The 11,996-nt window shown below is 43.9% G+C and overlaps 1 protein-coding gene and 1 long non-coding RNA gene across 3 annotated transcripts in view; one reads left to right on the top strand and one right to left on the bottom strand.

Moving 5' to 3' along the window:
- Positions 1–1,042, top strand: part of appbp2 (amyloid beta precursor protein (cytoplasmic tail) binding protein 2) — a 226,908-nt gene extending 225,866 nt beyond the window's left edge. For both annotated transcript variants that reach the window (XM_037268417.1, XM_037268418.1), the window contains exon 13: positions 396–1,042. In XM_037268417.1, coding sequence (XP_037124312.1) covers positions 396–727 — 332 coding nt within the window. In that variant the 3' untranslated portion in view covers positions 728–1,042. The remainder of the gene's footprint in view (positions 1–395) is intronic.
- Positions 1,043–4,957: 3,915 nt separating this feature from the next.
- On the bottom strand, positions 4,958–7,210 carry LOC119132901. Its single transcript, XR_005099986.1, has 2 exons — positions 7,125–7,210; positions 4,958–5,037 (listed from the first exon to the last, which is right to left on the bottom strand). It is a non-coding gene; the product is annotated as an uncharacterized LOC119132901 (long non-coding RNA).
- Positions 7,211–11,996: the final 4,786 nt, after the last annotated feature.

Consider the following 11,996-nt stretch of genomic DNA (forward strand, 5'->3'; position numbering starts at 1 on the left):
AATTTTTGTGTACGCACTGCAATTGTGTGGGCACTCCCTGCCTTCTGCTGGCGTGTGGGTAACTTTCGTGCCATAATTCCTCAATTTAGAAGGTTTATTTTGAATTTGTGAATGTTTTTTGCGGAAAGATCTGCGATGTACTGAAGCCGCGATAATCGAACCGCGATGTAGCAAAGTAGTCATATATGGCTTCATGGCTGGCTAGTTGCATTTTGTCACTTTTCCAGCCCGACGTGCCAATGTTGAGGCTGACACACAATTGGTTGTAACGTCGGTCACATTGGCCAATGTTGGAGTGGTGTGTGTTGAGGCCTTTAATACTGTTATGCAATCTGAAGTGATCATGAATCAAATCATAAAAAATATTTAATGTAAAATGTACTTTGTTCTTCCAGGAAAGAAGCTGTTTGGAGAGGGCTACAGTGGGTTGGAGTACGATTACAGAGGTCTGATCAAACTCTACAACTCTGTGGGTAACTATGAGAAGGTATTTGAATACCACAATATACTATCCAACTGGAATCGCTTGAGGGACAGACAATTTGCCGTGGCAGATGTCCTTGAGGATGTCAACACTACACCGTTGATGACCCAGGAAGTGGTTCATGCATTCCTATTTGGTTCAAAGCTCACCCAAACAAACACCAAATCCACCCTTGCCTTGGGTGACGTGATCAAAATACATGGCATTAAGACCACTGAGGACATAAAATTTGGACGTATTTGATAGTTTGGTTGCAAGCATTGTGCAAATTATACATTTGGATGGTTATGATGTCACTGCAGTTGCTGACCAGATTAATCACTAATAAAATACAATTAATACAATTACAAATAAAAAATAATGGGAGAAAAAAAGGAAACATTCTCATCTTTTTGCATCTTCACCTCACCTAGCAGATTGAAAAAAACTCCAGAATCCTGAACAAAGTGTTCTCAGAAAGAGCAGGTGGAAATCCAAAAGGGTCTGCCACAACTGTTAAAATCCAGTCGAAATAATAGATATTGAAGTATTGATGCTATTAAAATGTTACCAACACTGCTCGATTGAAAACCAGCCATATATTTTTTTTTTTATCAATGAAAGCTTTTGGTGCTGCTTTTTTTTCTTTTCTTATCTTAACTCATGTTGAAGAAATGCCACATTCATTAAAATAAAAATTAAAAAAAATTGAAATTGAATTGAAAAATTTAATTGAAAATTGAACCTCTGAAAACTTAAAAAGCTTTTCCATGGCTACCTTAAAAGAGCAAGAATTGAGCAGTCAACGTACAGCTAAATTAACTGTTACGTTTTGTCGATTTTCTTTCATCAGTCACCAAGATATGCAAACATAATATAGTGTGTGTCTCACATTCTGAGAGGCTTTATGTAAGATGAATTATTCATAGGAACTCTGTAAGGGTTCATTTGACTTAAATTTCCCCTGAAGTCCACCTCTAGGGTACCACCTTTCTGAAAAGGTGGTGCTTTAACGGCCACACTCAGCTGAAAGGTCGGCCTCCTCACTGGGAGTCCGGTTCAGAGAGCCACGACGAAGCACGACCATGTCGCCCGTCACCTATCTGTAATAGAGGTACTTTATTCCTTGGGTTTCAACTCCCAACGAGACCCTGCTCTTGTTGTAGTGCCTGTTTACTGTTTAATTTAATTTTAATGTTCTCGCTATTTGGTTGATTGTCTTATGTCTTGTGGGTTCATGTACAGCACTTTGTATCGAGTTGCTGTTGGTCTGAAAGTGCTTTATAAATAAAGTTGAGTTGAGTTCAGACTTTAAGCGGCCACACTCCACTGAAGGGTCAGCCTCCTCACTGAAAGTCTTGTGCTCCCAATCTTTTCAACTCCAAGTTTTTCAATTTTGACAAGCTGATCTCTGGGTTGTCTCGCAGTTATTTATTGGAAATTGACGCACACTGACTGGCAGTGGGCAAACTGATTGGCAGTAGGACGTACGCCGCTACACGGCAGGCAACCACCATGGACAACTCCAGAGAAGAAGGTGGTGCCTCACCGGCATCAGCAAACGCGGTCAGCGGTGGAGACAGAGCAGCCAACACGTCTGACAAGCCTCACCGGCGTCGGTAAATGAGGTCGGCGTCAGAGGGAGCTTTGGCTGCTGATTGATGATGGGGTGTCTGCGACACAGATTCCCCATGTCAGGCTGGTAAGAGGCTGAAATTGTTCTGCTAATTTTGTCTATGTCTCTCGGCTGGCCTGGGAACGCCTTGGGATCCACCGGGACGAGCTGGACAAAGTGGCTGGGAAGAGGAAAGTCTGGGCGTCCCTCCTAAAGCTACTGCCCCCACGACCCGACCCCGGATAAGCAGTAGAAGATGGATGGCTGGATGGATGGATGGATGGCTGGATGGATGGATGGATGGATGGATGGATGGATGGATGGATGGATGGATGGATGGCTGGCTGGCTGGCTGGCTGGATGGATGGATGGATGGATGGATGGATGGATGGATGGATGGATGGATGGATGGATGGATGGATGGATGGATGGATGGATGGATGGATGGATGGATGGATGTTGTCTTTCATATTTTCCCAGGTTGAAGTGAACATGAGTACTAATGTGCAAATGAATTTTGGTAGCAATGAATCACAATTTTAGACACTGGGTGACAACCGAAAAGTCAATATGGATTACAATGCTTGCCTGCGAGTGACATACTCAAACTGAGATGAAAAAAAAAACAGGAAGCGAGCTCCAAAAGTAGGTGGTGGACCAGTTTGTTGTAAATCTCCAAAAATCCCTATAATCACTGGATTCCCTGAGCAGCTCCTTTAGCAGCAGACCTTTACACCCACGGTGTAGGAAGGAACGGTTCCGCAGGTCCTTCATTCCCTCTGCTGTCAGACTTTACAACACGCGTGGCACCTGATAAAATTGTGTTTCGTCTCTACTAGCGGGACTTGTATTTGTCCTTGTCTGTTATTTATCCTTTTTTTAAATTTTGGCACTTGTATTCTTGCACTCGTATGCACTGCTGTGACAAATAGATTTCCTCACTGTGGGATGAATAAAGTTCTATCATCATCATTATTATTTTAGTGGTGTGAATATTGGTGCTAATATCATTTTTACATATAGACCGATCATGTAAGTGCCAATGTTTCTCCCAGTTTAGTGCCTCTTTAATCTGATCTTCTTTTTCCCCACACACAATACAGTAGAGTCCTACATACTGAACTGCTAGCTCAGCATCAACGGATTCTCATATTCACAGATTGTTTCTGAAAAATATTTATTGGATCTTTGTTGTTTTGTTTTGTTTTTTCTTTCACCAATCCCCACATTTTTCTTTTACCAATTTTCCCCGCATTGTTCATGGAAAACCTATATTGTTTATCACAATATTTTTTAAGAGCATTTGTTTGAGTTTGTTTATTTCTCTACTGCATTTGGACACATTAATTATATGCGGGTTTTTAATATTCACAACTTAAACCCTAGCCCCTGCAAATGATAGGGGTCAACTGAAATGTAACTGAAATTGTACAGTGGATTTGCATTTATCTGGCATCGAGCAGAAATCTCTTACAGTCCCCTCCAAAGTATTTGAACGGCAATGTCAGTGTGAAGGCCCTTTGTTTTTCTTGTATGATTGATTGATTGATTGAATATTTATTGGTCCCCAGGGGTGGGGAAATTCAGGCCCCAGCAGTATCCACACCACAGAATGGTGACACACATGGCATGAGCGCAACTCAATAACTCTCATAAGGCTGCCACACAACGGCGCCACAAAGAAAGTCAGAAAGTGCTCAAGATAAAAGCCATCAAAGCAAAACAAAGCTAAAAGACAAAGGAAAAAAAGTAACAGCGGCCAACCAGCACCCCCAATACAAGAGAACACCCCAAAACACACAAAATAGCCTCCACGGGGTCCATCGACAGGTGTAAGGGCAGTCCAGTTCAACGGCGCCCAATGGACCGTGGTCGTGAATCGGTGAAAACATCACAAAACAGGCAAACGTGTGAGCAGCGTCCCGGGCACCCAGCCGGGGCACGTGCAGATGGTCACCACGGGGCTAGCATGGCGAAAGTCGTTGGTACCGACGAGCACGAGGGAGCGGACTCCCCACAGGGGTTGCGGCTGCAAGGCCAAGGCGAGGGACCCGGTCATCACTGGCCGGATAAGCAGGAAGCCGCCGTAGAGTTACGCCGGCTCAACCGATGATCCCGGTCCCAGGAAGAAAAAAAAATAAAATAAAATATCCGCTCCGAAGAGATACCGAGGTGCGGTAGAAGGCACCAGCATCGCCGAATGGACAAAAAGACAGAAAGAAAAAGGAGAAAAGAAGGAAAGACATTTAGGATTCAGATCAAAAGACTTATATGAGACCAAAGTTCATCTATTTCATGCGAGTTGCATGCACTTACCCCACAACACTGGGATTTCTTCTGGTTAACATCTGGCAACGGCTGTTAAAATTTGTAACTCCTGTGTTTGCTTACAACCTGTTATCCAATGTTTAAAGTTTGCTGTAATAAGGTTTGTGGTAACCTCTGCCTTAACACAGGACAGTGTGCACACTGGCTCAGTTTTGCTCCTCTTATTTATTGGGTTATTGGTTTATTATTTATTCATCGCTCATTTTATTTATTTGTTATTTTTTATTTATTATTTATTGTTTGTGCCTTGTTTTTATTTTGTGTCGTCTACTTGTATGTCTCGTCACCGTGGGATAGAGGAAACGGAATTTCGGTTTCTTTGTGTGTCTTGACATATGAAGGGATTGACAATAAAGCTGACTTTGACTTTGAAAAAAAAAAAAAAAAAAAGGTTACGACACACTAGGCATGTAAAAAGTGACGAGTATATCCCTCTGCAGATTGCGAAGACTGTGAGGATGTTGTGTAAACAAACATGCATTACAGGGACTTGATGAGTTGACCATTGAAAATGTTTCCTCGTAACTAATGGATACTCTGTTTCTGTTTTATTGCTCATGATTAATACCAAGGAAGAAATAATCATATAATAAACAGGAGGGAAATTATAGGGTTGACAACTTATTTTGGACTTACCGTAAATTCCGGACTATAAGCCGCACCGGACTATAAGCCGCACCAGCTAAAATTGGGGGATATTTTAGTTTTTTTCCTTATATAAGCCGCACCGGACTATAAGCCGCACGTGCACACGTGTTTTTTACAAAGAAAGACCGTTCACAGAAAGCCTTTTTAAAGTTTTAATAACATACTTTAACATGTCTTTCTAAACATTGCCTGTGACGCAGCAGTAGTACCGCAGCAACACGGAAGTGTGCACGCGGGTTATTAACAAAGAAAGACTGGACACAGAAATCTTTTTTAAAGTTTTAATAACATACCTTAACATTTCTTTCCAAACACTGCCCGTGACGCGGCAGTAATACCGCAGCAACATGGAAGTAACACAAGACTAATAGGGCTGGATTAAAAAAAACATACCCGGTAAAAGTCACTGAGACGCGGCGGTAACACAGCAGCAACGCGGTAGTACAGCACCAACAGGGCTCGTTAAAAAACATACCAGTAAAAGTGAAAAAAGAGCTTCATCGTCTTCATCTTCCTCCTGTGCACTGAAACCATCGAAGTCTTCCTCCTCAGCGTCCGATTGGAATAGCGTTAGATATCCTTCGCCTCACACTTTCTCAGTCTCTCTTTCGTCGTCGCTTTTATGCATTTCTTCGAGTGTGATGAGGGTCTGTTCATGCTAATTTTATTCATGCACGAAGCGCTAAATTACTTTAAACTAGCGAGCGACACGTATAGCTCCAGAGTAGACGGGACCACGAAATAAAGAAAAAGGGTGATGCAACACAATGTCATCAACATCGACTGCCTTTAGCTTAAAAGCGGCTTCATATGCATTTCTTTTGTCCCCCATAATGACGGTTTGTGTATAAAAGCTTCCTTTCAGTAATGTCCGTCTTGATCTCGTTCTGTCTCTTCTTTGTGTGAATTATACGCCACTATTCGCCTATCAAAACACAAACTAGCACGTCTTCTTCGGCGAATTATCTCTTCTTCGTCTGTCTCGCTCTTGCTTCCTGCTAGAGCGCCCCCTGGAGGCCGTAAAAATCCATAAATACGACGCGCCGCCATTTAAGCTCTATTTCCCTCTTTGACAGCCAAATCGATTGCTTTTAACTTAAAAGCTGCATCAAATGCATTTCTTCGTGTGTGTTCCATGATGAGGGTGTGTGCGTGATCCGCGAAATGTTCAAAACACAAACTAGCACGTCTTCTTCGGCGCATTATCTCTTCTTCGTCTGTCTCGCTCTTGCTTCCTCCAGCTCAGTGGCCTAGTGGTAGAGTGTCCGCCCTGAGACTGGAAGGTTGTGGGTTCAAACCCCGGCCGGGTCATACCAAAGACTATAAAAATGGGACCCATTGCCTCCCTGCTTGGCACTCAGCATTAAGGGTTGGAATTGGGGGGTTAGATCGCCAAATGGTTCCCGAGCGCGGCACCGCTGCTGCTCACTGCTCCCCTCTCCCCCAGGGGATGGATCAAAATCACACGAGGATGGGTTAAATGCAGAGGACAAATTTCACCACACCCAGATGTGTGTGTGACGATCATTGGGACTTTAACTTAACTTTAGAGCGCCCCCTGGAGGCCGTAAAAATCCATAAATACGCCGCGCCGCCATTTAAGCCTCGGGGTTCAAAGTAACCTTCTGAATAAAATGCATTAAAAGTTCACGTTCATTACAACTTGTTTTTGGTGAGCAAAATGTCAGAAGAATTGAATTTAAATGCTGATTGATTGGGTTTTAATACAATGCAGATGGTCCAAACAGCGCCACTGCTTTGTGTAATCTCTGAGTCACATGGCAGAGTAATAGAAAGGGTTTAGAGCCCTTTGACGCAGGTCACCTAGCGTGCATTCCTACTAAAGCTCATAATAGTCACAAGCAACACAGCCAGTATAAGCAGCAGCCATAGTAGTGTTTCAAAATAGTATTTTTGTTGTTGGTTTTTTCTTCAAGAAACCGCAGTGTATAAAAGTGATCAAGTCATCACAAAAATCACGAAAAAAGTCCTTATATAAGCCGCACCTGACTATAAGCCGCAGGGTTCAAAATTTTGGAAAAAAGTCGCGGCTTATAGTCCGGAATTTACGGTATAAGTATTTGTGAAGTGCTGACTGAAAACAGTAATTCTGTTAATCCTTGCTGAAACCTTGACTTGTTAAAATGTTGCACCTTCTTTTGTATTGTGCAGGGGGGTATTCCAGAAAGCAGGTTCAACATACTCTGAGTCTATCCCTGAACTCTCAATTGACTTACTCTGAGATGGGAAACTCTGAGTATTCGCATGCACAACTCCTATAAAAAAAACATTATCAATTGAGCCCCGATACCACGAGTCACCATGACAACTGAGGAAAAACAGATCACCTAATTTTACTTTATTGGAGGTCCTTATGCAAGCCTACGGCGAGTACGAACGTATTTTTCGCCGCAAATCTAATACAGCTGTAGCAGCGAAGGAGAGAGATGTCATGGGAGAAAATTGCTGCCCGAATCAATGAGTCAGTTTGAACGTACTATTCCATTGATGTAACCATAAGATCGTAGCGTAGCCTATAGTTGTGAATTTAAATAGGAATTAAATCTGATTTTCATTTAGGTGTAATCCAACAGGAGAAAAAAGGACTTGGAAGCAGGCTGTGATTGCACGTCACTTTGATTTTAATTTAATACTTTTAAATCAGGGGTGGCCAATCAGTCAGAGACAAAGAGCCACATTTTTTACTGTGTTACCGCAAAGGGCCACATCATACACATGGGCACACATGAACAACACCCCATCCCTTCCACTTAGACACATACCTCTGCTCAGCCAAATGTATTGTGTGACATTGTCACACACCAACATGATAATGACAGAAATGGACTCCTACAGTACTAAGACCACAGGCCAGTCATTTTCAACAATGAACATTGTGCGCAATGTCTCACACACACAAACTCTCAGTTCAACAAAGTCCACAAACAAAAACATAACAATTTACAATAGCCTTTTTTCACATACTATGCATGCTTCTTAGTGCGACTTCTGGCATTTCTGTTAATGTCTGATATTATGTGTTCAACAGTGTGGCGGGACAGTTGGATGTCTGATACCATTAGTTTTAGTTTGTCGTTTTCAGGAGACAAGATTACAACGTCACTGAGGCACTTTTTAACGAATGTTGGCTTTTTAGCCCGTGCAATGTTTCAAGCCAGTTCATACGATGCAAGCGCGACTCTGCAAGTCTCTGAGTGCTTCGTAATTTTTGGGGGAAAACTGTACCTGTTTTTCTCCCTGACTGAAGTGTCCAACTTGCGCTTGCAAAATTCAGTCCCTTTTGGAAAGTCCTTATTGATGTTAGCATGGAGTGAGCTGAAGTGGCGCTGAAGATTTGAAGCTTTGAAATGCGCTAATGACGTCTTACATATCAGGCAGAATGGCTTGCCATTACGTTCAACAAAAAATATAGAAAATGTCCCACTCTGTTAAAAACGTCCTGTGTTTATTTTATTCATATTTTCGTTCAGCTGTGCATTCTTTCCCTGCCATTTTGAGAGCGAAATTGACACGAATTGTTTACTCGAACGGGTTTGCCCCTCCTGCTTTGTGGAATTTCACCTCATGCGCATGCGCGTTTGATGAAAATACCATATTGAACTCAAGCGAAGCGAACACGCACAAAAAAAAAACACAAACACAAACGTTGATATGAACGTAAAAGATGAAACCAGGCAAGGAGCCGCATGCCGCTCGGGAACCGCGTTTTTTTTTTTTTTTTTTTTTTAAATTCAATGTTTCACCAGGTAAGTCAATTGAGAACATTTTCTCATTTACAATGACGACCTGGAGGTGTGAAGTGTCTTACCCAAGGATACAACGACACATGACTGAGCTCGGGTCGAACCGCAACCCTCCGGTTGCTAATCGACCCGCTTTACTGCCTAAGCCACGCTTTTAAATGGACTATTAAACAAAGTCATTATTAATTTAAACATTAATTCAGTGGCTACATCAAATAATAAAAACCCCAAACAAAATGTTTCCCAACGTCCTTTCAGTTAATTCTACACTTTGTGGATTAACACATGACACAAACGCATTGATGTTTTATACCTACTGAAGTCATTTGAAATGTGACGCTGTAGCCTACACCAACACTCAATAAAATACTATTTTAAAACAAACAGTGAATTCTGCTCATCCAACAGAAAAGAAGTCATGCTCTGCATCCCCGATATTATAAAGAAAAACGCCGTTTGCAAAAAAACGTGCTACTGACATACTATGTGGGAATCAAACTCATGATGCCTGCACAAGACAGGTGAGTGTTCCACTTCACCATCACCCATTCCATGGCTGGAGAAGGTTCTTCTTCTTCTTTGGCATCACAGTCTCAAAAGACCATAGATTTCTTGTGTCTGGAGGTTAGGTCTTCTTCACAGGTCCAATCCGTGAGAGGCAGACACGGCCGCAGATGTTACAGGTGTGGGCCAGATGCGGTGATGGTGAGGGTTAGCTTGCTGCTTCCTCAACTTCCTTTTCGTTTCTCGGTGTTGAGCCAGGGTGGTTTTGTGGGTCTGCAGCCCGTTTCGGAGAGCCTGTTGCCATTTGTGATGATCCTAGGCAATGTCTTCCGAGGTGGCTGGGTTGATGTTGAAGGATTTGAGGTCTTGTTTGCATCCTTGTAGCGGAGCAGTGGGCGGCCTACTTGCCTTTTGCCTGATTTTAGCTCTGATGTCCTTTGGCATACGACCATCTTCCATCCGACAGACATGGCCCAGCCAATGGAGACGCCGTTGCTTCAGCAGGAAGAGCATAGTGGGGAGCTGTGCACTCTCCAGGACTGCACTGTCTGTGATCCTGTCCTGCCAGGTGATGCCCAGTTTGCGTCTCAGGCAACGCAGATGGAAAGAGTTTCTCTCTTTCTCTCTTGGTGTGAGTAAAGAGTCCAGGCTTCGCTGCCATACAAGAGTGTACTGACGACACTGGCCCTGTGCACTTGTACATTTGTATGGTAGGTGAGCTTGCTGTTCTGCCATACTCTGGATGCCAGTTTTCCAAATATAGAAGCTGCTTTCCCAATCCGGCTGCTGACCTCAGCATCGAGTGACAAATTCCAGGTGATGGTAGACCCAAGATAGGTAAAGCTGCTTACAGCTTCCAGTGTGTAGTTGTTGATGGTGATGGAGGGTGGCCCAGTGGTCCCCTGGCCCAGTGTCTTGGTTTTGTTTAGGCTGATGGTCAGGTTGAAGTCCTGACATGCTTGGCTGAACCGGTCGGGAGAATATGCAGGTGTTCCTTGGTGTGTGTTGCCAATGCTGCATCATCAGCAAACAACATGTCCCGAATGGTGAGTGGTCTGACCTTGTTTTTTTGCTCTCAGTCGGGAGAGGTTGAATAGTTTGCCGTCTGTCCTGGTGTGTAAGTAGACTTCCTCAGTTGATGTTCCGAAGGCTTGGCGCAGGAGCATCCCTGTTTGACACCACAGCACCCGTCGTACTGAACAATACCTTTCATGTCAGTGTGGAAGGACGGGAGGATGCTGAAGAGTTTTGGTGGGCAACCTATCCGTTCCACCAGTTGGAAGAGGCCGCTCCTGCTCATCAGGTCGAAAGCCTTGGTAAGGTCGACGAAGGCCATGTAGAGAGGTTTATGTTGCTCTCTGCACTTCTCCTGAAGCTGTTTCAGGGTGAAGATCATATCCAGAGTTGATCTTCCTGGTCTGAACCCTGCCTGTGACTCTGGGTAGAGCTTCTCTGCAAGGACTTGGAGTCTATTTCGTGCAACTCGAGCAAAGAGCTTACTGGTAATGCTGAGTAGGGAGATGCCGCGGTAGTTGTTAGGGTGGTGCTCACTCTAACTTATTTTGCAAGAACCACACGGGAGACAAGTAAGTCCTTTTGGACACCTGCAGGTGGAGAGTCCATTCGTCGCTGTGCGTACAGCGATGATCGAATGAGGTCTGACTCAGGCCTCTTGCAGGAGCATTTTTATTGAGAGAAACAGAGTGGGGGTGAGAGTGGGGATGAGAGTGGGGGTGAGAGTGGACCGGATGGGGTTGAAGCCCCTGGCCTGCTGATCAAAGCATAGCAGGGGGTCTTTTACGACGTTGTGTGAACAAAGCAACTTTGATTGCTTCCTCTGCAGCTAGTCAATCAGTTCAAAAGATCTTAGCACTTTGTTCTACTACTTTTGTTAAGGCAGGACAAGCGAGGTTAATTATTATAGGTTACATTCCAACATAATCATACGATCAAGATAATCTGTAAACCCTAACAGTAGTCGTTACAGTCACTCCTGTCTCCCTTGTTTTTGTTCAAGGTGACAATGTTAGCATTTCTCATGTCCTGTGGGATAGAGCCTTCTTTCCAGCACAGGCATAAGAGCCTGTGTAGTCTATGCAGAAGAGCAGGCTTCCCACATTTGAGGACTTCGGCTGTTATCCCATCGGTGCCTGGAGCTTTTCCGCTGGTCAGGCTGTTGATTGCTTTGCTTAGCTCCTCAGTCGTTGGTTCTATGTCGAGCTCTTCCATAACAGGTCGATGCCCTACATGCCTGAGGGCTGCATCAGAGACACTGTTGTCCCTGGCATAGAGCTCTGAGTAGTGTTCCACCCAGTGGTCCAGCTGTTTACAGCGGTCAGCGATGGTTTCTCCCGAAGCTGATTTCAGTGGGGCGATTGTGCCTTTTTGATGCCGTCGAACATGAGTCTGATGTTGCCTGTGTCAGCAGCTGATTGAATGTTGCTGCAGAGCTGTAGCCAATAGTCATTGGAACAACGTCTAGAGGCTTGTTGAAGTTTCCCCCTAGAAGATTGGAGGGCCTGTAGAGTTTTGGTGTTTGTAGTATGCTTGTAATTTGTGAGGGCGACGCGTTTTTCTTCGAGGATTGGTGCCAACGTTGTTAAATTGGCATCGAACCAGTCGTTTGGTTTTCCCTGCTTTTTGCCAAAGACTGACAGGGCCGTGCTGTGTATGG

This window comes from Syngnathus acus, chromosome 13, assembly GCF_901709675.1.
Source record: "Syngnathus acus chromosome 13, fSynAcu1.2, whole genome shotgun sequence".
Lineage (NCBI taxonomy): Eukaryota > Metazoa > Chordata > Actinopteri > Syngnathiformes > Syngnathidae > Syngnathus > Syngnathus acus.